This window comes from Rana temporaria, chromosome 5 (assembly GCF_905171775.1).
Source record: "Rana temporaria chromosome 5, aRanTem1.1, whole genome shotgun sequence".
Lineage (NCBI taxonomy): Eukaryota > Metazoa > Chordata > Amphibia > Anura > Ranidae > Rana > Rana temporaria.
In genome coordinates, this window is record NC_053493.1 from 292,187,071 (window position 1) to 292,202,840 (window position 15,770).

Consider the following 15,770-nt stretch of genomic DNA (forward strand, 5'->3'; position numbering starts at 1 on the left):
TTGCAGTTATTGGTTAAAAGTGTTGATCGAATGCAGGTTTTCCTGCATGCCTGTTCAACAGAGTTTAGTCATTAGAACAGACAGCTGTACACACAGACCAAACGGCGGGTTTCGGCTGAACTGGCTGATTTTCATCCCATGTGTACCAGGCTTAAGTTATAACAAATGTTTAGCAATATAGTGAGACTATATACATTTATATAAGCAGTACACATTTATCCCAGGTTTATCAATACATATGGCTCATTGTTTGTATCCCAAAATTGTATTTAAATGAGTGCTTGAAGCTAATGTACATACTAGATTCATACACCCCTCAGTGCTTGCCTTTGAAACATATCACTAACAAAATCCTCTCATAAATTCCAGTGCAAACGCCATCACAGGCTATTTTTTTCAGAATAACAAAAGTTAGGAATCTGCAACAAAGAGGGAAATGTTTTTTTTTTCTCAAAAAAGTGGAGTTACTCTTCAACTAGCCAAGCTAAAAAAAGGGCAGCTGTAGTTGTTCGCAACCACAGAAACATCGATAGTAATGTTATAATTTTCTCTATGATTACTAGACATGTGCACACTGAAAAATTTTGTTACGGAATTTCGTTGTCGTCCTAAAAATAAATTTATTTAGTTACTCCCAAAATTTGTTTTTATTTAGTTCGCTTAGTTGAAAAATGCATTCATCTGAACATCCAAATAATTAAGGTTGAATCTGTCATTGAAGGCTTATGGTGTCTGTCGAATGTTCTAAGAAGATTTGACGGAGCAGCTAAACTGTACGACTCCGCAATTGTACATTTCCGGTCGAATGTTCTGCCTACAAGCTATAGAAGAATTCTAATGTTGTATGACACTAGTAATAATTATATTTATAAATTATTATTACTAATCAACCAACATTGTAATTCTTCTATAGCTTATGGGCCGAGCATTTGACCAGAAATGTACGATTGTGGCGTCGTACAGTTAAGCTGCTTTTCGAATCTTCTTAGAACTTTCGACAGAAACCATAAGCCTTCAATGATAGATTCAATGTTTTTATGTTTTTCTCTGCTTCGTCGAATCTTCATTGTTCATATCGAATGGTCTACCCCAACACTGTCTCTATAATGTCGAATCTTTTCTCTCTATGTCAAATCTTTCCTCTCGATGTAGAATAACCTCAGACTAATAGAGTTAAGGTTAGGCACATTCGACCGCAGATTTGATTGACACAGATTACTATTGTCAGAGTCATGTCGAATCTTCTATCTATATCGAGCTGTTGCAACAACGAAAATGAAAATACAGCATTTTTTATGTCGGATCTTTCGGATTTCAGATTCTGTGTGTTCGTTTTCGTTAACGAAAATACCCGAAATTTGGACGAAAATGCATTCGGACGAAAACGAATGCACATGTCCAATTACTTAAACCTTTAGAGAAAATATCAACGATGGCCCAAGGTTGGTATCCTGGTACCCCTTAACTGTAAGCCTTTGATAGATAGATACCAGAGAATCTGACATATGTATGCTTGGGTCTAACCTCCACTGCTTTGGCTCTGCTTTGTCCTCCTGTATAGCTTCAAAATCGCAAAAAGCATTGATTTTATGCTTTTACAGCAAAAATAAACTTTTATACAACAGTAACACTTAGGCCTCGTACACACGATAGGTTAAACAGAGGACAACGGTCTGATGGACCGTTTTCATTGGTCAAAACCGATCGTGTGTGGGCCCCATAGGTTATTTAACCATCGGTTAAAAAAAGCCAACTTGCTTTAAATTTAACCAATGGATTCCTAACCGATAGGTCAAAACCGATCGTTAGTAGGCACAACCATCAGTTAAAAATCCACGCATGCTCAGAATCAAGTCGACGCATGCTTGAAAGCATTGAACTTCATTTTTTTCATCACGTTGTTGTGTTTTACGTCACCACGTTCTGACACGATCGTTTTTTTAACCGATGGTGTGTAGGCGCGACGGACCATCAGTCAGCTTCATCGGTTAACCAATAAAAATGGTCCATCAGACCGTTCTCATCGGATGGACTGATCGTGTGTACGCGGCTTTAAAGTATGTCATTTTTAATGCTAATGAGCACACTGCAGAACTTTGTTTGGATTCAAAAACCACCTCCTAAACCCAGGAATAGACTGTTTGACTGCTTTTAAAACCCAAGTGGCTTTTGGAAATGGTCCTTCATTAGAAAAAATACCTGCTGCTTTATTGTGACACTTGAACACAGAATCAGAAATAGCCTACACAGGTAACTAGCGAAAGGTGAAAGTGAATCAGTTTAGGCTGGGAATATACTGTAGCCATGAATTCTGCTGATAGCAGCAAGTAATTACATTGCAAGAACGCATAAGCCACCCACACGCCGGTACTGCGGCTTTGTTCTCTTTCTTCAAAGAATAAACCACTTGCATCTGGATCAAATGCTTTAAACAATACTCAGACACTCATCAAAGTGCCTTCCTTTCTTCTGTTATTTAATTTAATTAGCCCTAATACAGACATGGATTTACACAGTGTATACTGCGTGAAAAGTAATCCCCAGAAACATATTCAAAAAAAATTATCAATTTCATATTTTTTTGTTTTTTAAAGGAATTCTCCCCCTCCTTTCATACCTGACAGGAGCTCCTCTGCTCTGAGCCGGCTTCAGCAGAACTGTCAATGTGCTGTCAGTCTGATTCAAAGGTGTTTCCAGTTCATACGCTGGCATGGAGGGGGCTGAGAAATACAAACAGAAATTAACCAAAAAAAAAAAAACTTTTCCGCTGCCTGAACACCTACACGCTGTGCATGTACCCAGAGGACCCTGCAAGATACTGACAGTGTTTGATAAACCACACTGAATATGTGAAATATATTGACAAAGGTGTCCCGTGTGTTTATGCTGATATGACATTAGCCCCATACGTGTTTCTGCTGTACTTCTACAAACACATCATTTCATGGATAAGTGGATAGTCATGTCTTACATCAAACCTGTGTGCTACATTCAGTTTCTGAGTGTTCAGGTGGTAATTGAGCAGCGTATGCGGTATGATCTACTGTATATACTAGACAATGTTGGAAGCCTAAAGTTAGACAAAAGTTCAGTGCATGAAGCTGTTATGTTTATTTATATCCACTGTGAGATCAGAGATAGTTAAGAATTCAAATTTATTGACATAAGGGCTTATTCAATAAGGCACTCCAAAGAGCAAGAATTATGTGCAAAACGCAATAGCCAACAGCAATCTTTCACAATTCACTTTATTAGAGGCAGTTTAAAGAGGATTTTTACCTATTAGTTATGAGTTACTGCAGTTTGCACATTAGTATTGCTCTTTGTATTACCTTGTTCAATAACTCCACATCTTCCAATCATACAACATGCCAAACAGTATATGTCAGGCATAAAAGAGCGAGTTATTTCAAAGTCTGGATCATTATCAAAAGGCTGAGCACAGTCACGCACCAAGCGTATTTCAAACCACAGCAATACAGAAAGGAGCACCAGACCAAATCTGACTAAAATAGTCTAAGGTAATTTTACTTCTTGGTAAACAATATATAAACAGCCAACACATTTCGGGAGCAACACCACTACTCTTCATTAGGGTTAAAACCTGGATGGTCCATTGACTTCACAGATCTATATTAGAACCAGTATTGAAGTCTCCTCATGGAGGTAAAACTTTCAGCAGGCCCCGAGTAGCAATGGAGCATCCCGTTGCTCTGCTCAGCAACTGCTGCCAAGTTGGTAAAAAGTGATAAAATCTAACATTGCCACCTTTAAAAAAAAAAAAATACTTTGCATTTCTGTCAGAAAAAGCCCACACAACAGATAACATATTATGTTAATGTACATAGCAAATTGTTCACAGTGAAAATCTTCAGAAAAAATCTCAGCCACCGCACACCATACAACACCCGGCTTGCAATAGGTTATAACACCCTCAGCCTAACTACATCTAGGCCATGCCCCCAAAATGTTTCTCCCCACCCACAGGGCTTAGTCATAGACCTCCATTACTAAGACTTGTGGGTAGGGAAAAAAAATTGGGGGCGCGGCCTGGAGACTCTCACTTATTACACGCTGGACTTGTATGATGTGCAGTGGCTGAGATTTTTTTCTCCTGGTTCTGCAGATTACATGCAGTCAGATCGGACTCCTAGCCTGACCTACACTCTCAGTGGAATACATCGAATGGGGGACACAGATGCTGGAGCAGACAACCTAGAGTTGGCTTAGGTCCACAAGGAAAATTTTGATGAAGAGCTGACACAAAGAACAAAAAATTGATTCCCACAAATCAATACCTGAGATTTTGGTTGTAAACTGACTCGTAATAGGAGGTCCAAAGCCTTTCGCTGTGCTGGCCCGTATTGTAAAAGAGTAGGTTGTCCCAGGATACAGTCCAAAGAACAGATAGTGTGTTTCATTTCCTTGTTTTAGAATACGTCCACTTTGATTGGATAAATCTATTTCAGGGTCAAAGGAGCTGACTGCCTTGTAGGAGATCTGTGAAAAGAAGTGAGTAGAATTAATGGAAACTCAATGGAAAGACTTCTATTGGCAGAGTCAGATTACATTTTTATCCGATAAACCCTTCTGATGTATGCACCGTCAGACGTTTTATGATAACAGATCATATTCCTCCAGACTCTTCAAAACCTGAATCCAATGAAGGAACTCAGACAAAACTGTTATGAGCTATTACTTTTATAGATACAAGGACTTAGCGGCAGATGGATTACAAATGTAGAAGATGGGTTCTAGCTTAGCATAATACCTTTACGTTGTTTGCCTTTACATTCCAAACATATAGACAAAATTCTGATGCCTCCTTCAATAATCAGATTGCCTTAAAAGATTATGTTATTCATGATGACTGATATCATCTTTCAAGGTACATTCTTTTTGAGAGCATAGAGCAATATAAATGCAGTTTAACCTTCACTATTGTTGCAAGAACCTCGGATTGCTCTTTAGTTATACAGCATTAGAACAGATTTACCAAACAGTGACAAAAATGGATTACCTTACTCTAGGGTTAAACAACCACTTTATTACCTGAGATTTCTTTAAATGCTAACATAGTCATATAAGTACTCCCCCTGAGCCCTGTGTTTGGCCTGGTACTTAAAGTGTTTGTTAAGGTCAAAAATGTTCTTCTATAGTTTCCTCTCGTATATAACACAAAACTCCCCAGTGGATGTAATTTTTAAAAATATGCGGTAAAATAGCTTACTTCAGAGCACCGTTCAGTTTTTAGCTGACTACCCGCCGGTCTACTGTCCCGATATGATAGCTGCAGGGGAGGTGCTGGGAAACCCCCACTTAAGTCTGATGGGATGAGGAGAGGAGGGGAGGAGACAGGTGGGCAGTCACATGAGCGCTGAATGGCACTCTGAAGTAAGCTATTATACCGCATATTTTTTTAAATTACATCTACTGGGGAGCTTAAAATTATATAACAGACGGAAACTATAGAAGAAAAACACATTTTTTTTAGAGCAGGAGGGGAGGATTGGGGAGCTGACAAGCAGGGAGGGGAGGGGGGAGGAAGACAGAGGAGACACGGACACAGAAGGGGCCTCAGATGCAGAGGCACGTACGCTGACAACAGTGTCAGGGCTCAGCAGCCCTGATTATCGTGGTCAGCATACAGAGGGGAGAGCAGAAACTAGCAGGATCAGCAAGGTATTTCAGGTAATACAAGGGGCCAAATTATACAACACAAGCACTGTACTGTACAACATGTTTTAAAGAAACAGGATCAATATTTATTTAAATTTTTTGGGGGTTAACAAACTTTAAAGAAATCCTTGACTTTTCCATTGTTTACTTAAAGCCAAATATATACTATTTAGCATTTAAGCACATTACCTGTGCATAATCAATAAACATAAATCAGCTTAAAGGGGTTGTAAAGGATTTTTTTTCATAATAAGCATCCTTTACCCGCAGACATTCCTCTTTTCACTTCCTCATTGTTTGTTTTTGCTCAGAAGTTGCTCTATTTCTTCTCTGTTCTGTTCACTTCCTGCTTGTCTGATTTTACTGACCACCGTGAAGGGAGGCTTTACTGCGGTGGTCAGTAACGTGCTCACCCCCTCCTGGGAACTACATCTGTGTGGCAGGACGCTCTCTATGTGTTAGAGACTTCAAGGAGGTGTGAATTACTGGGCGTGCCGCAATTCATACTGGGAAATGTAGTTCTTACATGATAAAAGCGATGCAAACCAGGAAGTGAATGAGAGAACAGAAACTAGAATGCCAGAGGTGATATAGATGAAGGAATTTAATAGGTATTTACTTGTTTTTTAAGAGACTCATTACACTATTCTGTCTGTCTACCTTGCAGACATAAATTTTAGGCAAAAAATTGTTTTTCTTTACAACTCCTTTAAGTCTCCCATGATACCCAGTTGGGTGCTGCCATCTTGCCTCTTGTGCAGCACTGAGAAGATGAAAGCAGTATGTTAATTACAGCAGCCTTAATGGGAATCCCATTGTATCATCTTCATGTGATATTCTTTCATCATTGCTTTCTGCAGGAGAGCAGACATACATCAAATACCAAGCGAGTGGTCACAAATGGAGATGAGTGTCATGGATATGCAGTAATGTTTGTGTTCACCTTAGAGGCCAGTCACTCTCACCTGGCTGCCTAAAAAATCTCTCCTCTAGCATGGCTCCACCCAGGCCATCCCAGGAACTCCATATTAACCAGTACACTGCAGGTCTGCCTTGCTGATCAACGTTGTTCGTTAAGCATTGTGTGTTTGGGTTCCTGCTTGCCGTATGCTACATTTATCTCTGTATACCGATCTTGGCTTCTCCCCGACTACTCCTGTTTGCCTGTGACCCTGATCCTTGGCCTTTCCCTTGTTTATCCTTGTCTGCTTGTCGCCCCGACCTTGGCTTAAGCCTTCACTATCTCTTGTGTCCTGAGTGGCTGCTTCCCCTCTCTCCCTACGGAGCGTGACCTAGGGGACCCTGGGGTCTGTGACCTGGATTCAGTTGCAGCTAAGGCCATCCTCACCACTAGAGGCTCTGGTGAATACCAGCTGGGTCTTAGACTCTGTGCCCTGGGGAATCTTGGGCTCAAGCTTCCTGTGGGATCCCTGTTTGAGCTCCAGTGGACCTATCCTCCATATCCACTCTGTGGTCCATCCGCAGCAGTCTGCCATAGGGTTCATTACCTTGTGGTGCACTCCTGACTCCAACAGGGTGCATCTGTCATCTGGCCACAGGTGACCTGACAATGAGGGCTTAGCTGCTGATATTTGGTCAAAATTCCTTGTTTTTTTTGCTTAGTTTGTACATTTTGGGGAAAGAATATGTGCATTTTAATGAGGCAGATTATGAAAGTACCAATTATGAAAGGTTTACATGCTTAGGAAATCAGATGATTCAAGTTATTAGCATATTTGGGAAATTATGAGTGTTTGCTTCTTGGCTCAACTGAATAGGAACTTGGTGGAAAAGAAATCTAGAGAAAGATGGGTAATAAAAAAAAACAGAACCCAGAAGTCTTTAGAAGGGGAGGAGGTTTTTCATTAGCTAAGCACACCCTTCTCCCTGCATGCCTGAGCTAAAGCAGATGGATTCCACGAAGTAACTGCTACATAAATCATCTGCCCTTACTCAAGATGGCCATGGACAGAAATGTTAGGGGGTGTTTTTATAAGCGCTGACTCCGCAAATTCAACATGGAAACATGGATATACAAGGAAGTTTGCTTTGAATATTAAAAGTGAATTAAATAGCATTTTTGGTTTAATATGCTCAGGTATAATGTAGTTCCTCTTTAACTACTGCACAAAGTGTAGGGCTCATCTCTAAGTTGGGGTACCACCATAATGTTGACTTTCACTCTTCTGCCTGGTCCTGGGCATTAATGAGCATGCACACGGGAAGAGGTACCCTCACGTGCAGGGCAGGTGGGCCCTGCACACAACCAGTTGAATTTTGACTCATCTGTGGCTATTCCTGTTCATGAGAATTGTTTTTTTTATGAATGGGCTTGTTGGAAAATTTTGCTTCGATCAGCACATGCAGCCAATCGACTGTGATGCCAATCACTGAATTCCCCCTTTCACACAGCATACTGACTGAATAAAAAAAAAACCATAACAGTCTGTTGTTTCCAAAAGGCTGAAAGAGCTTCTTCGATAGGTAAGTATAAACTATGCTTGGAAACAGGGATTTTGGGTATACATTACAGTGGTTCTAATGGTAATTTTTTTTTTACCTTAATGCATTCCCTGTCCTGTATCGATTCAGCACTGTGCCAATTTGCTGTCTTTTCTCCTCTCTTGCCGCTCTCACAAGCTTGGCTGAGAACAGTGGGAGTCGTTGCCTCCTGCTGCTGTAAGTCAAATCCTGTGAACAGAGAGCGGGAGGTGGGGCCAAGCTGCTCTGTGTGTGTTAATAGGCGCCCACAACCTGAGTCGGCAATGAGGAGGTTCAAGGATGCTCTGTGCAATACCATTGCACAGAGCTGATGAGTATAACTTGTTTATCATTTTATTAAAAAACAAAAATGGCACTTGAAAACGCTTTAAGACACATGACTGTTTCTTTTTTATCAACATGATCTCTTTCCACGCATTGAAAAATAATACAATTCCCCCTTAAAAAGAGTTAATCAAGATAGTAATATGGGACCTGCCATTTCTGACCTGATTAGTGCCCCAACACTACCCTGATTCTTTACTACTTGGTGAGTCACTGACCTGGAACATTTATACTATTAAGTGTTTGTGACTGCATGTGCTGAGACTTCACAACCAAATGTTTCCTTTTTTTTTTCTTTGAAATGTAACAGTATAAAGTCAAATAAAAAAAGGATAGTAAAATCAAAGCATTTGATAATCGACCAATACATTATTCAGTCAATATTTTGTGCAACTGGGAAAAAGTGATTGTTCTTTGTAAAGTTTTTCATTGTGATATTCATATGTCAATTTACATTAATCCTAGAATTTACTGCAAATATTAAGAGTTTTTTTACGTTTTTTTGAGCATCTTGTTTTTAAAAGATGAAGAATTTGTTCGTTTTCCAAGCATAGCAGCTTACTGGCAATTATGTCTGTGAATATTTGCTTCTTATCTTTCATTGAATATAATTGGTGCATAACTACAAATGGAACCATCAAAACAAATCAATCAGCTCCTGTCCGTCCATTTAATTACTGCACACTGTGGAGATGGAACCGGGTGGCTGATGCAAATGAATGCAATACAGAGACTCGGTTTTTCCTACTACTTATCCTCTTCTGTAGCTAAAGAAGATTCTACCTTTGGAAGCTGAGCTGAAGAATCTGCTATAAAAATCCCAGTGCAATTTTTAGGAAAATTACATGTATGCTGGTGAACAAAAAATAATAATATTTGAGTAACCCTTTGTTCCCTTTCTAACTGTCAAAAAACTGACAACTTTAACTTGGCAAAAATGTCTGGGACTTAGAATTTTTACCAATTGTCATGAGTGATTGACAGGCAAAAAAGAATGGATTTTTTTTTACCTCTTCACTCACTGTTCTTAGTTCTTTATATAAAATCTGGTGTCTGCACAAAATGCAAGCAAAATCCAATTTTTTACATTTAGGTATTTTCTTCTTAACTATATTTAATGCCTTCCGTAGAACATCCTTTGGGGCACTACCAGGGCTTTTTTTTTCAGGGGGGAACTTGGTGGAACCACCACCTCTGGCTCAGACCCTTGGGGGGGGGGGCTGCTCACCACAATCACTTGTAAACACAGAAGTCCGGTTTATGTGTTTACAAGTGACAGCTCTGCACTCTTAGTGCAACCCTCATGAACTCTGCACTCTGTATGTAATGCAATCTTGGTATTTAACTACTACATTACCAAGCCTATTTCTGAGATTTGGTGTTTACAAGTTAAAAACTGTTTTTTTTTGCTAGAAAATTACCCCCAACATTATATATATATTTTTTTCTAACACCCTAGAGAATAAAATGGAGCTTGTTGCAATACTGTCTGTCACACCGTATTTGCGCAGACAATAAGACAACAGTAAAGTTAGCCCAATTTTTTTATATTGTGAAAGATAATGTTACGCCGAGTAAATTGATACCCAACATGTCACGCTTCAAAATTGCTCCCTCTCGAGGAATGGCGACAAACTTTTACCCTTTAAACTCTCAATAGGCGACATTTAAAGATTCTACAGGTTGCATGTTTTGAGTAACAGAGGATGTCTAGGGTGAGAATTATTGCTCTCACTCTACCTAACGCGGTGATACCTCACATGTGTGGTTTGAACACCGTTTTCATATGCGGGCGCTACTCACATATGCGTTCGCTTCTGCACGCGAGCTCGGCAGGATGGGGCGCATTTAAAATGTTATTTTTTTTTTTTACCTTTATTTTTTCACTGTTCTTTTAAAAAAAAAAAAATTACTTTTATTCCTATTGCAAGGAATGTAAACATCCCTTGTAATAGAGAAAAATATGACAGGTCCTCTTAAATATGAGATCTGGGGTCCAAAATACCTCAGATCTTATATTTACACTAAAATGCTAAAAAAAATTGTCATTAAAAAAAAATGGCCCTTTACGAGCTATGGACGGAAGTGACATTTTGATGTCGCTTCCGACCTGCAATGACATGGAGATGGGCGTGTTCCATCTTTCCCTCACTCATCTCCTTGTCAGGCTAGGGACAGATCCGGATCACCAGCACCGGCATCTCGCTGCGAATCCGCCGAAGAGACCACCTTCATCCAGGGCTCAAGTCTTGCGGGAACGTGTGGGAACGGAGTTCCTGCACTTTTTTCACAGCAGGAATGCAGTTCCCTTTGCAGGACTAGAGCAGCCGAGCCGCCCGAGCCAATCCTTCACTAAGCGGGGCGATGCCCAGCTCGAGTCACTGTCAGGGGCAGGCGAACCTTAGTAATCCTTTATGTTACTGGCCGCTTCCTGAATATGGATTCATCGGGTAGTATGTGGGTATTCCATCACTTCCTCGATGCCGCAATGTCTCCTAGGAGCTTTTGTCATTGTTCCCAGGAGACATTGCGGAGGTCTGCCGCGAGTTATTATGAGATTTAGAAAGAACTTGCTTAAAAAAAAAAAACATCTACACTTTGTAGATACACAATAGGGAGAATTATTTACCCCTGGATTAAATTTTTTTTTTTTTCTCTTTCACAAGGTAGGGAATTTGGCCTTCCCTCTTTTTACACTTTGTAAATACACAATAGGGAGAATTTATTACCCCTGAATTTTTTTTTGTTGTGTCTCTTCTTCGTCTCTCCTCCTCTTCCCTCTCGTCTTGTACCCACCGCCTTAACCCTGCCCCGTCGCCTCCATCCCCCCATCGCTAGGGGGGGTCTGAGTTCTGTCTCTAGGGCCTCCCCCCAGGGAAATTTAATCTTAAAGGGAAAATTAGATATGGGGCAAGTTTGAAGTGAGTAATCCTGTAGCACTAGTGACAGACGAAGTCTTCTCCTTTTTCTTTTCTTTAAGGTATAAGAGGTCCATTATACCATTATGTTGTAAGTCTGTATGTTGATTTTATGGGTATTTATTGTTCTGTTTGGAAAAAAATCAATAAAAGAAATTTTGATATAAAAAAAAAAAAAAAACATGCGGTTTAGTAATTATGCATATGAGCGTATACTTTTTTTTTTGGCGGGGGAGTGGATCTTGGGTGGGAGTTCCCACACTTTTTTCCCCAGGACTTGACCCCTGCCTTTATCCAAAAGAGAACCGTCGACTCTTGAAGAGGATACCGGGGTTATGGTAGCTAGCTGCTACCATAACAACAGTATTCCTCTTCAGAGACAGGATGTTTATAGTCGTCCTGCGGGAAACAAGCCGTTAATGCCCCTTTAAGACCCCCCTACTGTTTGTGAAATTTGACTGACCACACCCAATATTTTATGTGATTTGGAGGGTGCGTGTGGGTGTAGCGGTTTTGGGGGGTTATGGTTGAATTGTCCAGCACCTATTGTTTGAGAAAAAAAGCCCTGGGCACTAATACCATGCAGCTGCAGTCATCATTATGGTTAACAATATGAAAATCTGTGTTGAAAGGAATAGAGAGACAAATGCCGCGTACACATGGTCAGAATTTCCGACAACAAATGTTTGAGCGCTGGTTCTCAATTTTTCATACATCAAAAGTTCTTGTCGGAAATTCCGGTCGTCTGTAGCCAATTCCAACACACAAAAATCCTATGCATGCTCAGAATCAATTTGACGCATGCTAGGAATCACTGAACTTCATTTTTCTAGGCTTGTCGTAGTGTTGTACGTGACTGCGTTCTTGACGTTCAGAATTTGTGTTACTGTGTGTATGCAACACAAGTTTGAGCCAACATTCAGTCGGAAAAAAAATCCCTTGGTTGTCGGAATGTCCGATCGTGTGTACGCAGCATAACAGTTCTTGTTTGCATTAGACAATGTTAGTTATCTGGCTGATGCTGATCTTCTAAATCACTGACCCAAAACAAACACGCAGCATGTGAAGTCAGAGCAAAGTCACAACTGCTTATCTGTATACGTGCTTTGGGTCAGTGGCTCAGAAAGTATTAAATCCACTATATCAGCATGATAGCCGGTATTCATTATACACTACTTTGATTGTGATTCATGGACTATAATCAGTAGCTAGTAACAGAGCTGGATCATCCCCAAGCCAACCTAAGAAGGAGCCTAGAGTCAAATGGATGTCCAGTGAGCCATAATATAACATGTATTCTCCTGCTGTGAACCAGAGGAATAACATATTTAATCAAAGTCATGCACCTGCCTATCACTTCACAAGGAAGCATTTGTAAACATCTGTTGTCTGGTATGCCATACCATGGCAGTTCAGGCCATTCAAGTGGCATGGCTTTTCTGTGCCTATTGCCATCCTTATCAATGTAAGTTAAAGACTTGGGGGTCAACGCTCTGCCACAGTCTAACTGTAGCTAATAACCAGTATTACTTAAAGCGGAGGTTCACCCAAAAATCAACTTTCTGCCATTAGATCCAGCATACTGTTGACATCTGCAGTATGCTGTTTTTTTTTGTACTTATAGTTTTATCAGCCGTTGTTATCCGGCTCCGAGCGGGAATTTCTGCGGGGAATAGGCGTTCCTAAGCCAAGCGGATTTGATTGACGGGCTGCTAAAGCACTCGGGTGTTTACGTCGCAATGGAGCGCCTGCCGTATAGAGCTGACTGCGCAGGCACCATAAACACCTGAGTGTCACCTCGGGTATTTCCGGAAGGCGTGACGCGCTTTAGCAGCCCCTCAATCAACTCCGCTTGGCTTAGGAACGCCTATACCCGGAAGGAATCCCCGCTCGGAGCCGGATAACAACGGCTAATAAAACGATAAGTACAAAAAAAAAAAAAACAGCATACTGCAGATGTCAGCAGTATGCTGGATCTAATGGCAGAAAGTTGATTTTTGGGTGAACCCCCGCTTTAACTCTTCTCAGTGACAATTCTTCTCTGTCACAGCAACAGAAACAAGCACAATTACACACAGACCCCTATTTGGAGAGTGATGTGGTCATTTGGATTTTTTTTTTTTTATTATTTGTTGAATACTATTAGAGGCAACATTTTAAATGCATTTATCAGGCCTTGCTCACATTAAGGCTGATTTAGTAAAGCCAAATAGACTGTGCACTCTACAAGTGCAGTTACTTCAGAGTTTAGTAAATGAGGCGAAGTCTATTGCAAAGAATAGCCAATCACAATGAAAATGCTTGCGCATAATTGGACGATGGTAGTCAGCAGAACATACCCTCATTTACTAAGCTCTGGTGCAACTGCACTTGCCAAGTGATCAGTCTATTTGCCTTTAGTAAATAAACCCCTATTGGGAGAACACACAGAATCTGGTGCAGCTGTGCATAGTAATCAATCAGCTTCTAGCTTTTATTGTCCTATTCACATGGACTGTCCAATGAGGTCCACCTGTCAGTTTTCCAGGCGGAACTGATGGGACCTTGCATTATCCTCTATGGAGCGACGGATGTCAGCGGAAACATGTCCGCTGACACTCAAAACCATCCAATCCGATCGGTGGTCCTATTCTCCATCCGTCTGGTGGATCGGATGGCATCGGATAGAAATAGACAGGCAGTCCGTTTCCATCTGATTTCTCCTTGGAGGAAAGCAGGACTGTGTCCGTGTCTGCTCTGCATAGGGGAGCAGACACGGACCTGTCACCTGCCTGCTCAGCGGGGATCAGTGGAGAGGTCCCCTGCTGAGCAAGCAAATTCTGGTTAGCAGAGGTTCCTGTGTTAAAGGGGCCTAAGGTCTTTTGTACACAGGAGTAAAAAACATAATTTGTTTTACTGATTTGGATATAGAAAGAAGCATTATAGGCTATGGAACCATACACACAGCTATGTAGAGATGAGTAATAGCGTAAGACATGGCAGGTGGACCAAGGATCCGACCTCTTCATCAAACGAGAGGCTTTTACCCTCCAATCCTGGACAGTCAGCATGGAGGACCCTCGCAAAGGATCTTATTCTTTAACAAGATCCTGAGTACAGATGGGCTTGGGCATGTTCGCGATCCCACCTGCCCGATCCCACTGGGAAGTCGACCCTGCACATTGCTAATTACAGACACTGAGACATTTCCCAGTCTGTGCAGCTGCGGATCAGGAAATATCTCCGTGCCTGTGATTAGTGGTGTGCAGTGCGACTTCCTGTCGGGATAGGGCAGATGGGATCCCGAACACGCCAGGCCTATTACTATTCCTGAGTATAAACATCAGTAAATTCTTACCTCCATGTGCAACTGACCTAATTGAACAAGCTGAAGATAGAAGCTTATTGGTTACTATGCACAGCTGCACCAGATTCTGTGTGCTCCAGTTTCAGTAAATGACCCTCAGTGTGTTGGATGCAGAAGATATAAACCAATGTGTTGTGTAGCAAAGATATCTGCTTGCAATTGGTCTCCTCACCCAGAAAAAAGCATAGTTGCCAACATACAGAAAAAAAATTTAGGGACTTCTTTCTGTAGGCGGAGTATTAATTTAATTAGGAGTATTGCATTAATTTGTAGGCATAGTCTAGCAGGATTTAAAAAAATGTGGTGCGCAAGGCACGCCACGGCAAGATATGTCTGTAGTTTAAATTACACGTGGCCTAAAGGCGTGCTTAGAGTCTGGGATGACTTCCATAGTGGAAAATGTGGTAATATATATGGAATGTAGGTAGGGCAGGGGTGTGTCCATGTGCCCATGCCTCACTGTGCTCATGCCTCACTGTGCCCATGCCTCACCGTGTCCATAACTAGACTGACATTTAACATGTGAGTCTATGGAAGGGGTACCTGGCTTTGAAAAACCGGTGCTCCCCAGTCATAGGTTCCCCGAACAACAAACTTTTCAGAGGGAGAGAGGGGCTATACGTGTGCCAAGTTTGAGGTAAAACTACGTAAAAAAATGCGCCGGCTGGACGTACGTTCGTGGATCGCCGTAAATAGCTAATTTGCATACTCGACGCAGATTTCGACGGAAACGCCACCTAGCGGCCGCCGAAAAATTGCATCTAAGATCCGACAGCGTACTAAGACGTACGCCTGTCGGATCGATCCCAGATGCCGTTGTAATCTTGTTTTGTGGATACAAAACAAAGATACGACGCGGGAAATTTAAAATTACGCCGGCGTATCAATAGATACGCCGGCGTAACCCTTTTGTGGATCTGCCCCAATATGTCTATTAATTTGATCTAAAAATTGGTTTAGAAACTGAAATATAACTGAACATCTGTGGTGAATTAGTTGAT

The 15,770-nt window shown here is 41.2% G+C and overlaps 1 protein-coding gene across 13 annotated transcripts in view; it reads right to left on the reverse strand.

Moving 5' to 3' along the window:
* Positions 1 to 15,770, reverse strand: part of PTPRM (protein tyrosine phosphatase receptor type M) — a 916,041-nt gene that overhangs the window by 426,974 nt on the left and 473,297 nt on the right. For all 13 annotated transcript variants that reach the window (XM_040353983.1, XM_040353984.1, XM_040353987.1 and 10 more), the window contains 2 exons: positions 4,299 to 4,500; positions 2,618 to 2,720 (listed from right to left, as the gene is read on the reverse strand). In XM_040353983.1, the coding sequence (XP_040209917.1) occupies positions 2,618 to 2,720; positions 4,299 to 4,500 (305 nt within the window). The remainder of the gene's footprint in view (positions 1 to 2,617; positions 2,721 to 4,298; positions 4,501 to 15,770) is intronic.